The 24,666-nt window shown below is 40.4% G+C and overlaps 1 protein-coding gene across 6 annotated transcripts in view; it reads left to right on the forward strand.

Annotated features, from left to right (window-relative positions):
* The window catches only part of TBC1D30 (TBC1 domain family member 30), a 224,228-nt gene that overhangs the window by 46,981 nt on the left and 152,581 nt on the right, over positions 1 to 24,666 (forward strand). For all 6 annotated transcript variants that reach the window (XM_047866385.1, XM_047866386.1, XM_047866388.1 and 3 more), the window contains 7 exons: positions 866 to 927; positions 1,454 to 1,519; positions 3,831 to 3,956; positions 6,384 to 6,569; positions 12,424 to 12,592; positions 14,498 to 14,666; positions 18,750 to 18,855. In XM_047866385.1, the coding sequence (XP_047722341.1) occupies positions 866 to 927; positions 1,454 to 1,519; positions 3,831 to 3,956; positions 6,384 to 6,569; positions 12,424 to 12,592; positions 14,498 to 14,666; positions 18,750 to 18,855 (884 nt within the window). The remainder of the gene's footprint in view (positions 1 to 865; positions 928 to 1,453; positions 1,520 to 3,830; positions 3,957 to 6,383; positions 6,570 to 12,423; positions 12,593 to 14,497; positions 14,667 to 18,749; positions 18,856 to 24,666) is intronic.

The following is a 24,666-nucleotide window of genomic DNA, read 5'->3' on the forward strand; positions in this document are numbered from 1 at the left end:
TCTGAATAAAAGCCTAGTATGAATATAGCATAAAGTCTTTATGTATTATAAATACATTGTCTTGATATATTCTCCCATTTATTCTCTTCCATAGATTTGGGATTTTAGTCAAAGAAGTTTGTTTAAAGTTGTAGATAGCTTTAAATAATAGTTATCTATAGTTATATTTTTAGCTTGTAGTCTGTAATTAAACATACAAACTGTTTTATCTTCAATGAGTAAATGTATCATAGAATTTTAAGGTACATGAAAATCTCCAAATAAGATTGTTAAAATGGATTATTCCACAAGTGAGAAAGCAATGACATTATTTTGATAACTTTTGATATTTCACTGAAGTTTCCTTCGTAACTTAGTTCACGTAAATGTCTTTTCTAAGACAAATTCTGTAAGTAGAGAATTCTCTTCATAAGTTTCATAAATATTAATTATACTGTGCTGGGTGATTTATAGTTAATCATCATAATAATTTACTGAGGTAGATATTATTCCTCATTTTAAGGATAAAGTATTGAGACTGAGACAGGTTAAATAATTTGTTTGACACTAGGGACCAGAGTTGAGTGGTGGTCTGAATAACTCCAAGCCTGTGATGTCATGCTTTTGTTTTTGTTTTTACACGGCTCCAAACAACTGTGGAAGCCACCATTCTATGTGCTAAACTACATTCTAGTGGCCATAGGATATTTTTTATTTAAAAAAGTAATATTATTACCTTCTATTTTAACAAAATTGACTAAAATTTAGTAAAAACATGTTTTAAAAATTTTATAATGATTCGGTAGAATCAGGTTAATTTTTAATTTTATTTTTGATCTAACGTGTTATTTCTTTCCAAAATAACAGATGTATATTTTTGTTTTAGGAGTTGACACAAAGTTGAAGTTCACTCTTGAGCCATCTTTAGGTCAGAATGGTTTTCAGCAGGTAACTTTGGTTTTTTTTTTTTTAGTTTTGAAAATACTCTTATTTTGGGGTATCGGTAGGGCACACTGAGATATATTCTCAAAGTGGGAAAATTAGCCTATACTTTGACATGCATAAGATGAGTCAGTTTTTAAAATTATAAATAAACTTATGAGGCTACAAGTAGCCCGAGCTTATACTTGCAATGAAAAATTTTGTACTTTCTCTTAATGGTGCAAGTGTGAAAAAAAATTTAAAAAGCCAAATATCTATTATTTTGAATCCGTAATACATGTATTTGTTTCTGAACCAGAGCTTCCCAATCATTGTGTGTGTACTGCACAGGGGTCACAGGTGTGTTAAGAGTACCTAAGGTGGGGGGTGGGGGTAGGGCTTGGAGTAGTTATATGTAGCTGAAAGAAACTCTGTTTATCTTAGTGTGCTGTATGAATTTTATCATACTCTGTGGATGTCAAAATAGGAAACAAGTTGAAAAATGCTTATCCAGGTCAGTATCACTTTGCCAATATTTCTTCTGTGCTCCTAGTGGTACGATGCTCTCAAGGCAGTTTGCAGACTATCAACAGGAATACCAAAGGAATGGAGGAGAAAGGTAAGGAGGATGCATAGGGCTCAAAACAAAAGGATCAGCCCTCCGTTCCTCTTTAAAATGTCTGAAATGTCCAAAAGAATATTCTAGGTTAGTAATTTGAAAGCTGTCTTTCTTCATTATCTATGCATTTAATAAGTATTTATTGATTATTCCGTGCCAGGTACTGTTCTGGGTACTGAGGATACAGGGAGTGGGGGTGGGGGTGGAAAACAACAGACCAAAATTTTGGGCCTCATGGAGCTTACAAGGAATGCAATATAAAGTGTGTCAGATGGTGATGTGTCATGCATAAAAATAAGGCAGAGAAAGAAATAAGGAGAGTTGAGAGGAGAGGAATGGAAGTAAGGAGGTGGAATTTTAAATAGCAAGGTGACATTTGAATAGTTGGTGAAGCAGCTACCTGGGGAAGAGAACTCCAAAGAGAGGGAACACCCTTAGGCTAGAGTATCACAAAAGCGAATAACCAGGATGGCTGAAGCCCAGTGAACAAAGAGGATGCAATTGGAGAGAGGGTCATAGAGATAAATGTGATGGGGTTAGAGGATAGTAGATCATGTAGGACCTTACAGTCCATAGTAGGACTTTTGCCCAGTCTGAGATGGGAAGCACTGGGAAGTTTTGAGATAGGGAGTAACAGCACACAACTTACATTGTAAGCAGACCTCTCTGGTTTGATAATATGGACAAGGGCGGAAACAGGGCGATCAATGGAAAACTTGTGATAATTCAGGCAAGACATAGATCAGGGTTACAGTAGTGGAGATGGAGAAAAAGGATTAAATTCTAGATATATTTTGAAGGCTGAGTTGACAAGAATTCCTGTTAGGTTGAATATAAGGTATAAGAGGGATGTCAACAATGACTTCAAGGTTTTGACCTGAGCTTCTGGAAAGTTAGAGCTACTGTTTACTCAGATGGAAGGGGCAGATGTGTGTGTTCATATGCATGCATGTATCAGTTGACGCAGTGGTAGATTAGATGATTGGTTTGCTATCTGTTAAGGTTGAAATGCCTATTAGACATCTAAATTGAGGGTGTCAGGTAAACAATTTGGATATATGATTGTGATGCTTAGAAGAAAAATCTGGCTGGAGATATTGATCAGTGTTATTTCTGCTAAATTGTGTTGAAATGCCAAAACTTGACATGCTTTCTTAGTATGTTATTTATTTTTCTTAGTATGTTAATTTATAAACCTAGTCTTAATACCCCTAGAATTTGAACGGTGGGGATTCTTCATCTTCAAAATATACATTAAAAGTCTTTCAGAAACAGCTTTTCAGGAGAAAGTAATCAAAGGAGTAAAAATATCCAGTGACTCTTTTAAAAAAGTTTTTCATGGGGCTCGTGGGTGGCTCAGTCGGTTGAGCATCCGACTTCGGCTCAGGTCATGATCTCACGGTTTGTGAGTTCAAGCCCCGCATCGGGCTCTGGGCTGACGGCTCAGAGCCTGGAGCCTGCTTCAGATTCTGGGTCTCCCTGTCTCTCTGCCCCTCCCCCACTTGTGCTCTGTTTCTCTCTGTCTCTCAAAAATAAATAAGTGTAAAAAAAAATTTAATTAAAAAAAAAAGTTTTTCATTATAAGACCCTGTCTGTCAGTTTTGTGTGTGTGTGTGTGTGTGTGTGTGTGTGTGTGTGTGTGTGTGAGAGAGATGGAGGGATAATTTAAAGGCAGAGGCCCTGCCATGGTGAAAAAAGACCCATTCTCCATGAATGACCAGGTGGCTCGTGTCCATGTACAGAGAACAATTCAGAGTCAAGTCTAACAAGTATATAACATAATATAGCTAATCCAGTGAACTGAAATAAAAATGGAATTTTTTTTTGTTCTCTTAACAGTGATTGGATAATGATTGGATCATTGCTTGCTGCGTAGCAGAAGCTCAACAAATAATAAAGAAAACAATAAATGAAAGGCTTTAATTGCTTCAATTCAGCACAGCAAACATTTCAATGAAAAGTTGATTTCTGCAAGTGGGCTATATATGGTCTAGGATCAGTTCCCATTTTCTTGTTAGATACAATAACTATTTTTTTAAAGTTTATTTTGAAAGAGAGTGTGCGTATGTACGAGTGCATGTGAACAGGGGAGGGGCAGAGAGAGAGGGAGAGAGAACCCCAAACAGGCTCCCCACTGTCAGCACAGAGCCTGATCTCATGAACCGTGAGATCACGACCTGAGCTGAAACCAGGAGTTGGTTGCTTAACCAGCTGAGCCACCCAGGCACCCCTGTGATAACTATTTTTTAATAAAGAAGGATGAAATTATATATTTTAGTGTAGCATTCTTTTTTATCTCTTAATATTTTAGGTTTGGTTGACCTTGGCAGATCATTATTTGCACAGTATAGCTATTGATTGGGACAAAACCATGCGCTTCACTTTCAATGAAAGGAGTAATCCTGATGATGACTCCATGGGAATTCAGATAGTCAAGGTAAGTCCCCTGAGTTTGGCCTACTGTCCTGACTTAAAAGGAAGATTCTAAGAGCCAGGTATTTACTGGATAGAGGATCAAACCTTATGGTTTGAATGTCTATATATTTTCTGCTTTCTTATTTCATTTGTTAACGGTCTTTTAATGGGAACTTTGACAGTATCTTGTCTTCATAAATTTGTATGTTGGCAGTAAGAAGAAAATGTTTCTGTTCATATTCTATTTGCTTATCTTACTTACTTGATAGGAGATTGAAATTTCTTTTACTTTCTTTAGCATGGGTCAGTGCTGTTAACTGGATTTTTACATAAAAGTCACAGATTGAGAAATTTAAAGTATATTTCCTATTAAAATAATTGGGCTCTTATTAGGGCCTTTGATAATTCCTTAACTGTTAATTTATGAAGATAGATTGACTGATGGGTCTACTTTGAACCAGATGGTCAAGGGTTCATGCCAGCTGTGGAGGCAGCTGTGGTTTGCCTACTGGGATTATTACAGTTGATTAGGGCCTGTTGCCAAAAGCCAAGGATGCTGATTCAATTTGATCCCACTACTGTTTTCTTACATAAACCTCCAGCACATGGCTTTTGGTTTTATGAGTTCATTACAGTGTAATGCTAAGTTGGGTTATTTTTAATGCTTATTTATTTATTTTGAGTGAGTGAGAGAGAGAGAGAGAGAGCATGCACGTGAGTGCGTGTGTGAGTGGTGGAGGGATAGAGAGAGAGGGAGAGAATCCCAAGCAGGCTCTGTGCTGTCAGCGTGGGGCTCGAACTCATGAACCATGACATCATGACCTGAGCTGAAAGCATGGGTCAGAGGCTTAACCGACTGAGCCACCCACGTACCCCTAAGCTAGGGTTTTAAAAGGGAAGTTGTTTCATAAATTTTGGCCACCGGAAGATGGCTAAGGTTTTGGCAGATTTGAAGATACTTTTCTCATGAGGAAGTACTAACTAAAAGAAGTTTCTATGTGATCTAACTTGGTCTGTTTCAGACAAATGTTGAAAACAATTATAAAATTTTATTTTGTATGTTTTAAAAGTGTCTGCACTATCCATATTTCAGCTCTTTATTTGGAATTTCAGAATGTTTCTCAGAAATGAAGTATTCCATATATTTTTAAAAAATGTTTTCATTTATTTTTGAGTGAGCGTGAACAAGCAGGTGGTGGAGGGGCATAATGAGAGGGGGACAGAGGGTCAGAAGCAGGCTCAGCGCTGACAGCAGAGAGCCCGATGCAGGGCTTGAACCCCTGAACTGTGAGATCATGACTGAGCCGAAGTCAGATGCTTAACTGACTGAGCCACCCAGGTGCCTCAAAGTATTCCATATTGGAAATATTTTCTTTCTGTTTAAATTGTGAATTAAGGCAATGTACATTTTATAACAATCATGTTATTAAGAGAATGTTTCATTTTTCTCATTGAAGTAAATGCTCTGTCAGTAAAATGACATTAGCTCATGAAAATCATAGTCTCTGCTTAGTTATTAAATGATATATATTGCTCTCATTAAATATTAAAGTACAACAAATGTTTCTGTCCTTTTTATACAAATTTATAAACCAATTTAGATAGAAAGATTTCTGTGTCTTGGACAGAATAATTTTTCTGTCTCTCTGCAATATAGATTGCATTTTTTGCTATTTTGATTTTTCTCCTTAATATTAGAGTTTTAATAGGTAAATATTACATTGTGTTTTCGAGAAAGGAATAATGTTAGCATCTATCACATGTGTATTGACGTGACCGTTTTTTTATCTGAGACCTAGTATTAAAAGAAACTGTCAATTTATATAGAATTATAATGCAATTTTTGTTAATTCTGAATCACATTTGTATCACTTCTGGAAACAACTTTAATAGAAAATTAGAAAGAAATTTAGAAAATTTGACTGAAATTCCCCTTGAAAATGTCCTTAGTCAACTATATCCGAATAAAACTGTATCTTTGCATATCCGAATAAAAAATGTATCTTTGCATATTAGAAAATGTTAGGAGAAAGAAAATTTAAAAAATTGTTTTTGGCTTGTGTCTAGGGTACATATATAGTTTTAAAAACTAAAATCCATGTTGGGGCACCTGGGTGACTTAGTTGGTTAAGTGTCTAACTCTTGGTTTTGGCTCAGGTCATGATCTCAAATTTAGTGAGTTTAAGCCCCATGATGGGTTCTGTGCTGACAGCTCGGAGCCTGCTTGGGATTCTTCCTCTCCCTCTCTCTTTGTCCCTCTCTACCCTCTCAGAATAAATAAACTTAGAAAAATAATCAAAAATAAAATAAAATAAAAATAATAAAAAACTAAAATACATATTCTATTTAGTGCTGAAGCAGAGATACAACTAAAGGCTTTTTATTTATTTTTTTTTTTTGTAGAGAAAATAAGGAGCCATTAGAAAAGATAATTGTTTCTCTTCTTTAGGATCTTCACCGCACAGGCTGCAGTTCTTACTGTGGCCAGGAGGCTGAGCAGGACAGGGTTGTGTTAAAACGGGTCCTTTTGGCCTATGCTCGATGGAACAAGAATGTTGGTTACTGCCAAGGCTTTAACATCCTGGCTGCTCTAATTCTGGAAGTGGTGGAAGGCAATGAAGGGGATGCACTGAAAGTGAGTATCAGGCTCTGAAGAGGGCAACTGAAACTGTCTGAGAGTCAGACGTTGGAACTGTAATATCTCTTCCTTGACGACCCACCGCCTTCCAAGGGGTTTGCTGTGCATTTGTAATTACCCATAATAACATTTCCCCCACGTTAAATCCAGGTCAAGTGATGGACTCATGTAACTGCCAAATGTGAGTAGAATCATTATGTTTTTAGTCTTGTTTATGAAACAGCATATCTTTAAAATTTTTTTTTTTTAATTTTTTTTTTCAACGTTTATTTATTTTTTGGGACAGAGAGAGACAGAGCATGAACGGGGGAGGGGCAGAGAGAGAGGGAGACACAGAATCGGAAACAGGCTCCAGGCTCTGAGCCATCAGCCCAGAGCCCGATGCAGGGCTTGAACTCACGGACCGCGAGATCGTGACCTGGCTGAAGTCGGACGCTTAACCGACTGCGCCACCCAGGCGCCCCTAAAATTTTTTTTTAATGTTTATTTTTGAGAGAGAGAGAGAGAGAGAGAGAGAGACAGAACATGAGTGGGGGAGGGGCAGAGAGAGATGAAGACACAGAATCCAAAGCAGGCTCCAGGCGCTGAGCCGTCAGCACAGAGCCTGACGCAGGACTGGAACTCACAAACTGTGAGATCATGACCTGAGCTAAGGTCAGACGCTCAACTGACTGAGCCACCCAGGTGCCCCTGAAACATCATATTTTTAAAGCAAGTTGAATACTAATTGTATTAATTATCCATTGCTGCATAACAAATTAGCTACTTAAAATAGCAAACATGATTTACCTCATAGTTTCTTGGAGTCAGGAATCTGAGTGCAGCCTAGCTGGCTCAAAGTCATATTGTTGTGACATCAAAACTGTTGGCTGGGTCTGCAGTCTCATCTGAAAGCTCACTTGGGGACAGCATTCACTTCCAAATTTGTTCATGTGGTTGTTGGCAAGATTTAATTTCTCACAGGTTGTTGGACTGAGGGCCTAAGTCTGGCTGGCTGTTGGCTGGAGGCCTTTTTTAGTTCTTTGCCATGTCTCCGTATCTCAACAAGGCGGCCAGCATCCCTCAGAATAAGAGAGTAAAAGAGAATGAACAAGGTAGGAGAGATTCATTTGCAGACTTGTAGCCTATTATCAGTTACATTTTCATTTTTGTTACATCCTATTCATTAGAAGCCAGTCACTAAGGCTAGCTCTTACTCAAGGGGAAGGTCTTACACAAGGGTGTGACTACCAAGAGGTGGGACACGAAGGGTCATGTTAGAAACTTCCTACTTTCCCACAAGTTATGCTTAATTCAGGTTGGGTCTTGTTACTGGATTGCTTTACTCTTTCACATATGGGGTGAGGTATGGAGGAGGTAGGCTGAAAGTGAGTGTATATTATGGAAGGTATTTGCATGGAGAAAGTTTGTGGAGGTGAATTATATTATCTTTTAATCTTTGATACCTGGAACCTTTATTTGTTAAAAAAAAAATTCTGGAAACACTTTGAGATGGCTCACAAGCAATTTAAGCTTATGTGTTGGAATGTGAGTCAGTGAATCACCAGAAATAATCTTTATGAGAAATGAAGCATTTCACATGTACAGGATGACTACTCCCTTATTAGCTTGGGGCAATATGGGGTTGCTTATTCATGTTTGAACTCTCAATCTGCTATTGATTGCAATGCTTTGTGATGGGTGGAATAGATACTTAGTCTTTGTATTCAAGAGCCTCCCCCAACCCCAGCCTTGTGTTTGATTGTGGTAAATAATCTTAATGATATTTCCAATCACTGACTAATGTCATACGGACAAACAAACAAATATTCCTTCTCGTTTTGTATGTATTATGGTGGAATTAATGATAAAGCCAGCCTGACATAGTCTAAATCCATATTCACCCTTTCACTTTTTCCATTCGCGTATTTAAGGAAACAGCTCTGAAGCTACACGTTCATCAAATAAGTGGGGGAGGGAGGAGCCGGCGACAAATAAATGTATGAATTTAAACGTTTAAAACGTTTTTTATCAAGAAGCAGTTTTGTTTACTCAGTCTATCAGCTTTAGTCAATTTTTTCTTTTCAGATGTAATTTCTATGCCTATAAAATGAGAACTGTTCTGTTGAAAAGTTAGAATAAGCAATTCAGGTTAGCAGGTGAGGTGGAGTAGTTTGGGGGAGGGGATATACATGCCAATCAAATCATGGAAAGGCTCAGTGATACTTGGGAAACTAAATGCACATAAAAAAGATGGATTAGATAAAGCTGAGGAGCTGCATATTTATATTTCTGCCTCTAAGAAAATGAACTCTGTGAAATGAAATGACATCATCATCATTTAGGAATCTTGTGGTTAGACATTGAATATGCAGAGGAAGATTAGATTCATGAAGAATCATTTCAGGTGCAAAGGAAGATATTGGTATCCGTGTTTTTTAGCAGCTATTTTGGCCTCTGCAAATTTTTTTTTTTGCAAGTTTTAATTATTAGGCAGATATATATTTTAGAAGGAGGTGAACCATTTCCTTGCTTTTCAGCACTTACTGTTTTTTCTTAGTAACTGTTTTTAACTACTTGTTAAAATTTTGATGCTCCTTCATTAGTTATTTTTTAAAAAATACATAATTTTTTTAGAGCAGTTTCAGGTTCACAGCAAAACTGAGTGGAAGACACAGATGTTCTATATGCCCCCTGCCCCAACACATGTGTAGCCTCCCCCATTATCACCATCATTTCTCAAAGGTACATTTGTTACAATCCATGAACCTATATCAATGGGTCATAATCACCTAAAGTCCGTAGTTTCCATTAGGACTCACTCTTGGTGTTGTACATTCTGTGGGTTTGGACAAATGTTTAACGACATGTATTCGTCATTAAAGTATTTGTAGAGAGGGTGTTCACTGCCCCAACAATGCTCTGTGCTCTGCCTATTCATTCCCCTTGCCCTCACCCCTGGCAACCAGTGATCTTTTAACTGTCTCCACAGTCTTACCCTTTCCAGAAAGTCATATAGCTGGAATCAGAGTATGAAGCCTTTTCAGATTGGCTTCTTTCATTTAGTGATATGCATTTAAAGTTCCTCATGTCTTGGGGCGCCTGGGTGGCTTGGTCGGTTGAGTGTCCGACTTCGGCTCAGGTCATGATCTCACAGTCCGTGAGTTCGAGCCCCGCGTCGGGCTCTGTGCTGACAGCTCAGAGCCTGGAGCCTGTTTCAGATTCTGTGTCTCCCTCTCTCTGTGACCCTCCCCCGTTCATGCTCTGTCTCTCTCTGTCTCAAAAATAAATAAAAATGTTTAAAGTTCCTCATGTCTTTTCATGGCTTGATGGCTCATTTATTTTTAGTACTGAATAATATTCCATTGTCTGGCTATATGTAGTTTGTTTTTCCATTCACCTACTGTAGGACATCTCTGTTGCTTCCAAGTTTTGGCAGATATGAATAAAGCTTCCATAAACATCCATGTGCAGGTTTTTGTGTAGATGTGAGTTTTCACTTCCTTTGGGTAACTACCAAGGAGTGTGATTGCTGGATCATATGGTAAGAGTATATTTGATTTTGTAAGAAACTTCCAAACTGTCTTCCCAAGTGACTATCCAATTTTGCGTTCCCGCCAGGGACGAATGAGAGTTCCTGTTGCTCCACATCCTGGTCAGCACTTGGTGGTGTCAGCATTCCAGATTTTTGCCATTCTAATAGGTGTGCAGTGGTATCTCATTTTAATTTGAATTTCCCTGATGACATATGATGTGAAGCATCTTTTCATATGCTTATTTGCCATCCAAACACATCTTTGGTGAGGTATCTGTTAAAGTCTTTGGTCCATTTGATCCTACTGATTATTTTATTTTGAGCTTTCAGAGTTCTTTGTGTGTTTTGGGTAATAGTCTTTTATCATACGTGTCTTCTGCAAATATTTGCTCCCAGTCTGTGGCTTGTTTTCTTATCCTCTTGACATTGTCTTTCACAAAACAGAAGTTTTTATTTAAAGAAATCTAGCTTCCAGTGACTTTTTTCATGGATTGTATCCTTTGCTGTTGTATCTAAAAAGTCATCACCATACCCGAGATCATCTAGACTATGCTGTCTTCGAGGAGTTTTATAGTTTTGCATTTTATGTTTAGGTCTGTGATCTATTTTGAGTCATTTTTTTTTTTTGTGAAAGGTGTAATTTTTGTGTCTAGATTCATTTTTTGGCATGTAGATGTCCACTTATTCCAACACCATTTGTTGAAGAAATGTTTTGCTCTATTGCCATTATTTATCCTTTTTTTCCCCCAATGTGTGGTCTTTGAAATATAGTGATGGGTGGAGTGACATACCTAACAAAACGCACAGCTATCTCTTATGTCCTATGTCAGACTTAGAGATGCCTTTGGACAGATAATTTCATTGTGTCATAAGAATTACTATGATAATTCGAAATTTGTTTTTCTTGTTTTGTGTAATTTTGAGAGATCATAGTTTCTTTTTTATTTTTTAATTGCTAACTGCTATCTTCTTTTTTTAAGTTTATTTATTTTGAGAGAGAGAGCAAGGAGGGGAGGGGCAGAGAGGGGGAGAGAGAGAATCCTAAGCAGGCTCCGCATGGCCAGTGCAGGGCTCTGTGCAGGGTTTGAACTCACCAACCCCAAGATCATGACCTGAGCCGAAACCTAAAGTCGAAGGCTCAACCGACTGAGCCACCCAGACACTCCCATGATTTCTTTTTAAAGCTTAAGTGTCTCTCTCTCTATTATATCCTTAGATAGAAAGTGCAGTAATAGAGAGACTCTTACTTTTAAATTTTACCTTTGTGATCCTGTAAGTCCCTCTTCTCCTTAGAAGTAGAGTGCAAGGTCCCCACCAGGATACTCCGTTCTCTCGGACCTCTGCATTCCCCCTCAACTGGCCCCAGTCTCTCTAGGACTTCCTTCCTCCACAGATTGAATATGCTGTGCTCCTTTTATTGCTAAGCTCTACCTGTCCACTCTTGGAATAAAGGTCTCCGAGGGACCTTCTCAAGAGTATGGCCCAGCTTTATTAGTCAAAACTGTGACCCGAAAAAGTAGAAATTACAAGCCAGGGATGAGGGACAAATGGGCCCTTGTCAGGTCTGGGAGATAATTTTCTTGGAAAATAGAGTTTTGTGTTAGACAGAAAAGTCAAAATGTGAGACAGCTACTTCTCTACCAACATATAGGGTTAGCTATGATTCTATTCTTAATCATGTTTTTCCTGGGTTCTGGGGACTCCGTGGTTTTCTGGGGTGGGGGAAGACCTAGCAGAGCTGATGGGGAAAGAACCGGAGATTGACTTATAGAACCCTTGTGTGTTCTGCTCAGTCAATCTAGTGGTTCTTGATATCTTAGAAAAGGTAATGCAAGTAGAAAAGTCAGAATGAAAAGAGTAATTTGAAGAACTTGTGAGACAATCTTATGAGAGAAATCCAGATTTTAGAAATACCGTGTATTCAAACGAAACCTTGTTGCAGTCTCCTGGGAGGGGAAAGCCACTATCAGTTTCTGAGCTGATGCTAAGTGAATCCTGAGACTTGCTTTAGTTGCGGTGTTTTATGATGGTTCAGCTCTTGGTTTTCATACTAAGGTTGTAAAACTGTGCTGACATCAGGGAGCCAGCATTGAGATTCTTGCTGGCTGCTGATGAAGTATGTGCTCCATCACTTCTGAGTGGGGCGGAAGGTTGTATAAGCACAGCTACTTTGGGGGTGAACTTAGGTCTAGTGGCCCATCTAGAAACTTTAGACTGACACATTTAAAGAATGGTGTACTTTGGCTAACCGCATTTTTGAATATGTCCCTTCTATTTAGGACATGTTAGGGATCCCAGGGTTTAAGAAGTAATCTTATTCTTTGTATTTTTCTTCAGATTATGATTTACCTTATTGATAAGGTACTTCCTGAAAGCTATTTTGTCAATAATCTCCGGGCATTGTCTGTGGATATGGCTGTCTTCAGAGATCTCTTGAGACTGAAGCTCCCTGAATTATCTCAGCACCTGGATACCCTTCAGAGAACTGCAAACAAGGAAAGTGGAGGTAGTGATGATTCAGTGCTCTTATACCTGTGAAAATATTTTACTTTGATTCCACTGTACATCTGAGCCTAAACCTTGAATGGAAATACTTGTTTTCAGATAGTTCTGTTAGTGAGAGTACGGTGCAGTGAAATAGATTACTAGAGAACAAGAATAGAACTGAAAAAATGATAGGGCCACATGCTGAACCTCTAACTGGTCATGGTTAGGAAGTCAGTCAAGAACCTAATACTTTCGCAGTATGAGATCAACAACTGAAATGATGTATTGCACTCTAGGTGAAGAATGGTGTCCATGTCTTACCATCTAGTTACGCTGCTCTAAGCTGGCACCTATCTTATAGGAGTTCTTTAAAACAGAGCGACAGGTATAATTTCACTCAGACTACGGTTTTGCCTGAACCACTGAGGCTATGGAGAGAGGAATATGTGTTTTCATTAAGTTTTAGGAGATACGTCAATAGTCTTTTGGTTTGAAACGTTTAATTGCTCCTTTTATCTATTCATGGTAAGGGTATTTAGATTTACCAGAGATGAGTGGGTCAGCTCATTCTGGAGAAGGGCTCTCCAGGACGGCCAGCTAGAATCTGCACCCTGAAGGAAGGCACTAGGTTGAGACCGGGATGGAAACTCGGGTCTGTAAGCAGCTCCGAGTCGCTGCTGTCTGGCGGGCATCCCCCAGCTTTCCGAAGAACCCCAGTTAATGGCTGTGAATGTACCCACTGCCTGCGCTTCCCTGGCTATGCTCAGGATACCAGGAAAACAGTGAGAGCTTTGCTGTGTTTCCTGTATACGGTTGCCAACCCCCCACCCACACATTCAAATCTGGGAAAATTTGAAACGATCTGAAGACCTAATCTGTGATTACAGTACACTGGAAATTTTAGTGACACCTGGGAGTCTCTCAGCATTTCCTTCTAAGCCATTTGAATAATCTCATTTAATTTGGCTGTGCGGTGTAATTGTGCACCTGTGTGGATTTCATAGTGCTTCCAGATAGACCACCTTGCCTGTCCCATGTCAGACATGCTTTCCTCGGCCCTACATTTTCCTCCATAAGTCCTGCACTTGCTTATAAGTGCTGCCCTTAGATTCTAAGTCTCTGAAAAAAGATGCTCCTTTGTTCTTTAAGAAGAGAGGAAATGAGAATAGAGCTTTTTTTTGCTTATCCTTGGGTAAATGCACAGTCTGATTAACTTGGAGGGAGGATCAGTTTAAACATCTACATTTTTTATTTCATAAAATACATACTTAATGCCATTCCAGGAAGTAGGAGGGAGCTTTGTGTTTTTGGTGAATTCACAAACTTCATTGTGAGCTGTGCGTATAGTTTAGTTCAAAATATTTTAAAATTCCATGTTGTTTAATCTACAGATATTTTGGGATTTTCCAGCTCTCTTTCTGTTATTTATTTCTAGTTTAATTCCACTGTGGTCTGAGAGCTGTGCATAATTTAAGAAGTAGACAAGTAATTTCATAAGGAGCCTTGTTTTTATCAGTAGCATTTGAATAAAAGTGGGCTTTATGAGATTTTGAAAATTGAATTCAGGTTTTGAGAGGCAAAAAATCCTTTCTTTTAATCCTGTTTTTGGTGAGGAAAACGTTCTCCCTAATTTTTAGCACCACAAAATAAATAGGTAGAGCCAAATAAAGTTTTAGGTTAAGATTTCTGAAATATAAAGAATTTGTGAAGGTTATATTACTGAGATTTTTACCAGACACACTTACGTTCTTCCAAAAAAAAAAAAAAAGAAGGAAAAAAGGAGGAAAGAACCAGAATTAGAGATATGAAGAAATCAGTCAGGAAATGTAACATGTTTAGTGGGCATGGAAGATTGAATGAGGGTATTTTTATATCTTGCAAAACATCAATTCTGAAGTAACATAGAGTATTTGATTCATTTCAGGTGGATATGAGCCCCCACTGACGAATGTCTTCACGATGCAGTGGTTTCTGACTCTTTTTGCTACGTGCCTCCCTAACCATACAGTCTTAAAGATTTGGGATTCAGTCTTCTTTGAAGGTTCGGAAATCATCCTGAGGGTGTCGCTGGCCATCTGGGCAAAATTGGGAGAGTAAGTGATTTCCCCCTTCTGTTCTCTGGTGTGGAGGGCCTTAAGAAGTTCTGTGCTCTAATGTGGAAAGCATCTGTATTTAGGTGTGAGCAAGAGAGAAATTTGGGAACTTTGTTGAATTGCTTTAGCCTTCTGAAATCTTACTTGGCTGATTTCTTGATTGTTGGGTGGGGGGGTGCGGCAAATAGAATCTATGTTGGGGAAGGGGGTAAGCTTTTTCGGGTCTGCAGATCTCTTCCTCCTCTTCACTGCTAGTATCCTGGCTGGCTTACTTTTGGCAGCTTCTCCCTGGACTCTAATTGGGAAGAGGGGGAGGGAGAGGAACTTAGAAGAGGAAGATCTGGAGAGGAGTAGGTGGGCTTGTTAGTTAACATTCATGATTTGGATTATTTTTTGAATTTTTATTATTTGTTTAGTTCTGCCTTTCAGGATCATGATAGAATTAAATGAGATGATATGTATAAGGTATCTCTGTGGTGCTTAGTACATAGTCAATAGTAGAACACACAGGGGGCGCCCGGCTGCCTCAGTCGATAACGGATGTGACTCTTAATTTCAGGGTCATGAGTTCTAGACCCACTTTGAGTAGGGAGCCTATTTAAAAAAAAGGTAGAACACATGGAACTTCTTTCCTTCTATCAAGAATTAATTCTATGACGAAACCTATTACTATTAAACATATTGACACATAGATGTTATTTACATTTGTTACCAGTAGCAGAACTATAAAAAGGAGGGTATTTTCACCCATCTCTAATATATTATGACTATTACATTAAAATTTTACCTTCTGGGTAATGGAGAGGACAACAGTTATGGTTATAGGACAATTGTTATAGTTAAGATTCAGAGAAGTTGTTAATGTTTCTTTCTTAGAGCTGTAAATGACTTGAGTGGGTACTCATAGACAACATGTCAGAAAACTAATAAATCACTGCCAGTGTTTTGTTTCAAAAACCTTTTAACTAGACTTTTTATTTATGATAAGTTGTTTCCTGGGAGACTTGTAGCATTTCATACTTTTTGCAAGAAAGATCCACCAACTATCAATTCAGGGATGTAGAAAGATCATTATTGTGTATAAGTATTTTGAAACATCACATAGCTATCTCATTTGCCTTTGTTTTATCGCGCACTGCTTTTCAGCTAGGCAAATAGATGAGTCTTCTGGGGATTTGGTGTGCTGTCTACTTATCTTTTCATCCCCCCCCCCCCAGTATCTATATTTTTCTGTAGTCATGTGTTTCCAACCTACTGTATGCCTGAAACTCTTTGCACTTTGATGGTTTCTGTGGGTCTGATAGCCCAGTTGCTGGGTAACTAGTTTATAGGATTAAAATAGTGTAGCACTTAAGTGTGTGCTGAGTTCTAGTAACCTTTGTGTTCTTAATTATGGGGCAGGAAGAAAAGAAGCGATTCTGTTTTTACTCCCATCTATCCATTATCTGCAGGATCAGAATTTATCCCTGTGGTCCTCCCAGGGATGTCACACTGTTGAAATAATAACAGATACACTTAATATCCAATATTCATGGAGTGCTTGCAATGGACAAGCATTGTTCTAAGCATGCTAGATGTGAAACTAACCCGTTTAGTCCTTGCATTTCACAAGGCAAGGACTGTTATCATCCCCATTTTACAGATGTGGGAACTGAGCCCCAGATAAGTTAAGTAAATTGCCCAAAGTCACTCAATGAGTGGACAGCCTGATTTTGAGCCCAGGTATCCTGACTTTAGAATCTGTACTTTTTTTTTTTTTTTTTTTAAGATTTTATTTATAAGTAGTCTCTATACCTAATGCAGGGCCTGAACCCACAACCCCAAGATCAAGAGTCGCACGATCCACTGACTGAACTAGCCAAGAACCCCTAGAATCTGCACTTTTAATTATGTGAATCTACAGATAATAAATAGCTATCATTTATGAAATTCAGGGGATATATGAATCAGACTGGTAGGACTTTAAATGTTTCAGAGTCTTTGCTCACTCCACTTCTACATTTTTTGAACCTGCAACTTGTTCAGCAAAAGGAAGGGCAACCAGTATACATCACCAAGTGCCTACAGTGCCATCATTCTGTCAGGTGGCTTAAACACATTTTCTCATTCAGTTCTTTGCATAATCCTGTGAAGTAGGTAGGATTATTCTCCCTGCCTTTTCAATGAGAAAGCTACCCCCGGAGGGTTAATTAACTAGTTCATGGTCACACAGCTCATGAGTCGCAGAGCTGGGACTTAATCCTGGATCTTTCTGACTCCAGGGCCTGTATTCTTCCCCACAAACTTTGTACTGGAAAAATCACGAACAACATCTCCATGGGACCTCTCCATTCAGTTTATTCCAACAGCTTGGCATTTCTTCCTCTCACACCAGCGGTGCTTTTGGAATATGTAAGCCATGGACTGTCAGCTCACCTTCGCTGGCATCTCTCTTAATGTAGCCTTTCTTCTCTGACCCTATGCTTTGGCCTCATGCCAGGCCTAGCGTGGTGTTTCCTTCCTCGTCTCCCCGCCATACTCTACACTTGCCATGCGACCTCCAGCCAACCTTGCCAAGGGCACATGTGCTCTCACACTCCCTGTTCAGCACCTTTCGGTGACTCTTGCCCTGAGGAGGCTCAGCCGGCATCTGAGGCCTTTGCCATCTGCTGTCTGCAGCTCTGTACCCTGAGCTCTTGCTCTCTCCCTCTGGCCACATAGACCTTCTGGCCAACTTTGGTTGCATGGAGCTCCTTGCAGGGCCTGGAGAGGGCCTGCTGTCTCCTGCATCCATGTCTTTGGAGCGCTTTTTCTTTCTTGTCAACCTGGAGGATATTTTTCAGAACTCATCTGAAGCATTATTTCTCTTCCTCACCCTCTAGGGTAAACGTAACCACTTTTTCAGTTATGCCCACATGCCACTCTGTATCTTTGTAATAGCATTTCAATGGTCTATTTCATTTAGTGACAGTGGGATTGAAGAACACTCCAGAACCTGAAGTTTTTCCATCATTATATATTTTTTGGATAGCTCCGTGGAAATTCCCCGACATTAGTGCATGTCAAAGAGAAGGTCTTATGTCGGTGGGCAAATAAAATTATCCTACTATCCAAAAAACATTGTAATAAATAAAACAAATACACAGTGCTCTTTGCTTTAGACTATTAAATTTTTTTCCCTTCTAGAAGAAGGTTGAAAGTATAACCTGCCTTATAGGTTGCCAAGTGACAGACTCTTTTTTTCTCTCTTTCTTTTTAATATTTATTTATTTTTGAGAGAGAGCACAAGCTGGGAAGGGACAGAGAGAGAGGAGACAGAGGATCCAAAGCAGGCTCTGCGCTGATAGCAGTGAGCCTGATGCAGGGCTCCACCTCACAAACTGTGAGATCATGACCTGAGCTGAAGTCAGACCTCACCTGACTGAGCCACCTAGGTGCCCCGACAGATTCTTATTTATGTATAGAAGCACATGGAGGAAGCAGGATGTAATCTCCAACTAGCAGCAGTGTCCTGAGAAGAAGTGAAAAATTTCTGCCCGTGAAAACATCCTGTGGATGATGAAATATACAGAGAAAGTTCTCGTATTTTTCACTTTCCTTTCTACTGTGGCTTGGTTTCATTTTTATCAGTGATCTCCTCATTTGTAGATTAAAAACCCCAGATTCCCTACAGCGGATAATTGTTCTTTAGTACCCAGTTTTGTGGTCCTTAGATCTGATCGGTGGTAGGCATTCTGCTGTGTAGACAGTGTCAAATAAAAATAATAAAGATGCCACAGGTGGGGCTGTGAGGCTGGGGAGCGGGTAGGAAAGATGAGAGCTCACCCTGTAATAAGTACATCTACGTTGACTTTGGTATTTTTTTTATCTTTTCTCTGCATTCAGCAAAGATGGGTTTATTTGGGAATAGCAGAGAATTTCAAGCCAGGACATGCAAGCTACGACAAAGCCATAGACAAGTTCCCAGGAGTGTGGTTTTTGTTGATTGCTAAGTTGATTAATTTAATGGCAAGAGGCACTGTATCCTGTTGCAACTGCAGTATATGCCTGATAAACAACACGGGTGTCCTAAATAATTCCTTTTTCTGTTCTTTCTTTATCTAGGCAGATAGAATGCTGTGAAACAGCTGACGAATTCTACAGCACCATGGGACGCCTTACCCAGGAGATGCTAGAGAATGACCTTCTGGAAAGCCATGAACTCATGCAGGTGAGTGGGCAGCATGGCCCCATTTTGGCTCTGGGAATGCTGGGTGCTATGGGAATAGGCAGTGTCACAGCAGCAATTTTGGGAAATATGTTTGGCCAGCCATCAGATTTAGTTTTTCATTTGACCAAGAGTCTATATATAATTTGATAAGAATCTCACTGTGTCACAAGAGGAAGGAAGAAATGAATAATGGATATTTGTTATACTTCCATTCAAGCTGCGTTGCTTAAAAATCATAACGTGCAATCCAACCTGTAAACCCCACCCCCGCCCAAATTACCAGGTACTTCTTCTGAATCTGATTCTTAACCTTCATAAAGGGAGACTTGTGGGGCAACATATTATTTTGAGGGAGAAATTATTGAGGGTTGAAAAGGAAATTATTCTTTAAAAATTTTTTTAAATGTTTGTTTTTTTATATATAGAATAGTGGGGGAGGGACAGAGACATAGGGACAAAGAGAATCTCAAGAAGGCTCCATGCTCAGCACGGAGCCCGAGTGGAGCTCGAGCCCATGACTGAGATCATGACCTGAGCCAAAATCAAGAGTCAAACGCTTAACCAACTGAGCCACCCAGGTGCCTCTCCACCAAAGGAGATTATTCTAATCAGTGTTTTGGTAATTTGTTTTACCCATATATTCTACTCGTGTTGTTCTATATTAATCATAATATAAAAAGACTTGAAGGGTTTTGTTATTTCCTGGCATGTTATTATATCTCACTATCATATTCACCAAGGCATTAAAAGCGATAGTGAGTATAAAAAAGATAACAGATTTGTTAACATTCTCTCTTGCATTAGGTTCTGTAACATGATTTTATCTTTATTCTCCTCTGATGCTTCTGACTACTGCTTCTCTTCCTGGTTGTTCCTTTTGCCCACCGACCAACTCTGGGTCTTGTCCAAGGTTGCCCTAGGGCCTTAGTTTCTTCTTTCTCTGTGATTTCTCTTTCTTTTTTCTGAGTTTCAACTTTTACCTTTATGTTGGGTTCCATGCATGGGGTTATGTTTGGGGGGTGCTGGGCCAAGTCAACAAATTGGAAAATGAAGACTCAGGCCCTGACTTCGGGCTTTAGAAGCAAGGAGTTTCCATTCCTTTGCTCATTTCCTGGCACTTCCAGCTCCTTCTCAGAATCCCTTATGTTTGGAGAATGTTGACCACCTGATAGAACTGCCCTGAAGATTCATATATTTTTTTAAAATATATGTATTTTTTTCATTCATTCATTTATTTATTTATTTATTTATTTATTTATTTATTTTTAACGTTTATTTTGAGAAAGAGAGAGACAGAGCATGAACGGGGGAGGGGCAGAGAGAGAGGGAGACACAGAATCAGAAACAGGCTCCAGGCTCTGAGCCATCAGCCCAGAGCCTGACGCGGGGCTCGAACTCACGGACCGCGAGATCGTGACCTGGCTGAAGTCGGACGCTTAACCGACTGCGCCACCCAGGCGCCCCTCATTTATTTATATTTGATATAGAGAGAGCACAAGTCAGGGAGGGGCAGAGAGAGAGGGAGAGACAGAATCTGAAGCAGGCTCCAGGCTCCGAGCTGTCAGCACAGAGCCCGACACGGGACTTGAACTCACAAACCGTGAGATCATGACCTGAGCTGAAGTCTGACGCTCAACCGACTGAGCCATTCAGGCACCCCTTCATATTTTTTTATTTCAACTTTTCTTTGCCTTCTCATCTCTTCTTTCTTCTTTCCTGTCTGTCTCAGAGGAAGAAGACAGACTGTGTTCTGTGTGATGCTGACGTTGGTGCTATGATCCCGACTCTTCTCACACATCTCAGGGCTATTGCTTCATCACTCATTCTGTCTCTGAGGGAAGTACCTCTTTTTGAACATGGCTCTGTGTACAAGGTCTGTGCTTGGCATTTTCCACATATGGGATCCTTTACGTCTCACAGAACTGCCTGATTCATCTGCCCAAGGCAGCACTCTAGGATATTGTCCCTTCCCCCTCGCTCATGAAACTTTGTTGGCTACTCATTGCCTACAAAATGAAGCATGGATTTCTCAACTTATCATCCAGTGCTCTCGACTGTCCTAGCTCCTCCCTTTCATACCCTTTTCTTATTCTGGTCAAGTCAAGCTGTGCTCCACGCTCCCAGGAATCCCTGGGAATATGCCTCCTCTGTACCTGTGCCCCCTCTGTTCAGTCTTTCCCATCTACCTTCACATGATTAAGGCCTGCCTCCTCATGAAAAGTTCCAGTTCAGATGCCCTCTCCTTTGTGAAGCATTCTCTGATAGTCTCAACTGAAATCATCTCTCATTTCTCTGAATCACTGTGGCATTTTCTTTGTACCTCTCTTGTGAACATTCATCACATTCTACTTTGATTTAAGACTGTATCTTAAATCAGTGATTTATCTTAAATCAGTAATATCCTCAGTGATATTTAAAAAAAATTTTTTAAGTTTATTTATTTATTAAAAAAAAATTTTTTTTTTCAACGTTTATTTATTTTTTGGGGGACAGAGACAGAGCATGAACGGGGGAGGGGCAGAGAGAGAGGGAGACACAGAATCGGAAACAGGCTCCAGGCTCTGAGCCATCAGCCCAGAGCCCGACGTGGGGTTCGAACTCATGGACCGCGAGATCGTGACCTGGCTGAAGTCGGACGCTTAACCGACTGTGCCACCCAGGCGCCCCTAAGTTTATTTATTTTTGAGGGAGGTGCAGAGAGAGAGGGAGACACAGAATCCGAAGCAGGCTCCAGGCTCTCAGCTGTCAGCACAGAGCCCAATGCAGGGCTTGAACTCATGGACCTGAGCCAAAGTCGGATGCTTAACCGACTGAGCCACCCAGGCGCCCCCTCAGTGATATTTTTAAGCTCCTTGAGGACAGAGCCTGTGCTTTGCTCATGAACACTTAGCACTTTGCCTTTTACTACAGCTGCTCAATAAATTTATTACTTCATTAAGCAAACATCTGTTGAGAGTCTGAGATTAATTTCCTGCCTTCTCTTTTTCAATAAATGTTTGCTGAATTAAACGACACTTATATGGTGGCCCTCCTTCCAGATTCCCTCCGCTCTAATAGCTTTGGCATTTTGCTGCCAGAGTGATTGTCCACACTGCTTTGGTCATTTCATTGTTCTTCATAATGCCTTCAGTGCTTCCTTGTTACTAACTGCAGTAAATAAAGTGCTTCAGCCTAGTTTTCTAGGTCTTATATTAACTTCTCCAAACATTTTTGAGCATCTCTGTCAGAAGACTTCCTTGAGGAAATGATTGTGTGGTTTTACCTTTTAAAGATGGAGTTGGTCAGGCTCTATGTATGTGTGTGTATATGTGTGGGTGCATGCACATGTGAGGTGTGTGTGTGTGTGTGTGTGTGTGTGTGTGTTGGAGGCAGTGGTGCAGAGCAGAAAGGGAAGTCATGGTTGAGGAAGGGGCACAAGCAAAGACATGGCAGTGGAAAACTTTACAGTATGTGAAGGAAACTATGAGCAGTTTGGTGTGGATATGGAGGACCACAACCTGTGGTAAGGATTGGACTTGACCTTTTAGGTCAGAGGTTGTGAAATTGTGCTTGCTGGAATTCTAGGGGTTCTGTGGAGCCTTTGGAAAGGGAAAAAGAAGACCTGAAACATTTTAAGGAGAGAAGGAAAATGGTCTGAGTTGTGGCTTCTGTCAGATACAGGGGCAGCTCAGTGAAGGGTGGACTTGAAAGGGTCAAGTCTGACAGCAGGAGCCCGTGAGAGGCAGTGAAGGGTAGAAACAAGGATGGAACAGAGACAGTACTTAGAAGGCGAAATTGATGGGACTTGGCCACGGAAAGTGGATATGGGGTGAGGGAGAAAGAAATGGGGAGACAACGGCAACCTACAGGTTTCTGGCTTAGGAGGAAGAGCATAAAAGTTTATCCGGGGCAGAAATAAGGTTTGTTTGGAGACAGATTGCATTGGAGGTGCATTCTTGCTGCCCTGTTCCTTACCTATCGAAGGTGTTCCCCGACTGGAACCTGTTGCACTGGGCGGAGGTCTGTTGCTACCCGGCCCTCTCTGTTCATACCCGTTCCTGTGAGAGGGCTCATGGTTCCCTCTGCCACTTTCTGTGAAAAATGGTCTGCCCACCAGGATCCTACTCAGTCTCTTCTCCCCACCCTCCCCCCCACCCCACAGCCTCTCTTATCTCAGCCCTTATTGACGAGCCTTCCTCCATATTCTTTCAGTACTTAAGATTCTCAACGACTGATTTAATGCCAATTACAGATTATTTTATATTATTTGGTGTTTTTTCAAGTGTGTTAATCTTATTCTCTAATGAAGTAGTAAGTTCCTTAATGATAAGGGCCTCCTTTTACTCTGTATCCCCATAACACCTAGAGGAGTGGTTGGTTTTTTAGCTTTATTTACTTTTGAGAGAGAGAAAGAGAGCGAGTGTGTGCGAGCAGGGGAGGGGCAGAGACAGGGAGAGAGAGAGAGGGACAGAGGATCTGAAGCGGGTTCTGCATTGACAGCAGCAAGCCCAATGAGGGGCTCGAACTCATGAACTGTGAGATCATGACCTGAGCCGAAGTCGGACACTCAACTGACTGAGCCACCTAGGCGCCCATAGAGTACTAAGAACCTATCCGGTTATGGGACGCCTGGGTGGCTCAGTCGGTTAAGTGTCTGATTCTTGATTTCGGCTCAGGTCATGATCTTGTGGTTGTGGGATCAAGCCCCGAGTTGGGCTCTGTGCTACACATGGAGCCAGCTTAGGATTCTCTCTCTTCCTCTCCTTCTGCCCTTCCCCTGCTTACACTCTCTCCCTCTGTCTTTAAAAAACAAAAACCAAAGAATACACGTGGTTGCTCACTGAATACACAGACTCCTAGAACATTAGAACTCGAGGCAGTGTTTTTCACTTGACTATGTATGAGAAACTGCTCCAGAGTGTGTTAGAATGTGGACATTTAGTTCATCGGTGGTTCTGATGCACCATGGTTCTGATATGGTGTTTTGTTTTGTTTTAATTCTTTTTTTTTTTTAACATTTATTTTATTATTGAGAGAGGGAGAGACAGAATATGAGCTGGGCAGAGAGAAGAGGAGACACAGAATCCGAAGCAGGCTCCAGGCTCCAAGCTGTCAACACAGAGCCCGACGTGGGGCTTGAACTCACAAACTGTGAGATCATGACCCGAGCCGAAGTTGGACGCTTAACCAACTGAGCCACCTGGGCGCCCCTGTTTTGTTTTAATTCTTAAGTTAGTTAACATACTGTGTAGTCTTGGCTTCAGGAGTAGAAGCCAGTGATTCATCACTTACGTATAACACCCAGTGCTCATCCCAACAAGTGCCCTCCTTAATACCTGTCACCCATTTAACTCATTCTCTCACTCACTTTCCCCCTCATCAACCCTCAGGTTTTTGGGGTTTTTTTTCTGTATTTAAGAGTCTCTTATGGTTTGCCTCTCTCTCTGTTTTGATCTTATTTTCCCTACCCTTCCCCTATGATCATCTGTTAAGTTTCTTAAATTCCACATATGAATGAAATCATACGATATCTGTCTTTCTCTGACCTGATGTAGCTGGTTTTTAAACAACACTTAGGGAGGCACTGGTTTAAAAGAAGCTTAAAGATCAACTAACCTAATTCTGTCACTTGATAGAGAGTGAGCTTATGGCCAGTTTTTTAGATTGTCCAGTGGCAGACCCAGACTGGGAGCCAAGTCCCCCTCTCCTGGCCTACTTTTCCCCTACCACCAGCCCACCACTTCCACGTTAGTCGAAACGTGTCTTTCCCGAAGCTGAAATCCCCTTTAGAAAAATAAGGCAGCATTTTGTTTCACTTAAACATTGCCAGAG

The sequence above is a fragment of the Prionailurus viverrinus genome, chromosome B4 (genome assembly GCF_022837055.1).
Source record: "Prionailurus viverrinus isolate Anna chromosome B4, UM_Priviv_1.0, whole genome shotgun sequence".
In the NCBI taxonomy this organism is placed as follows: Eukaryota; Metazoa; Chordata; class Mammalia; order Carnivora; family Felidae; genus Prionailurus; species Prionailurus viverrinus.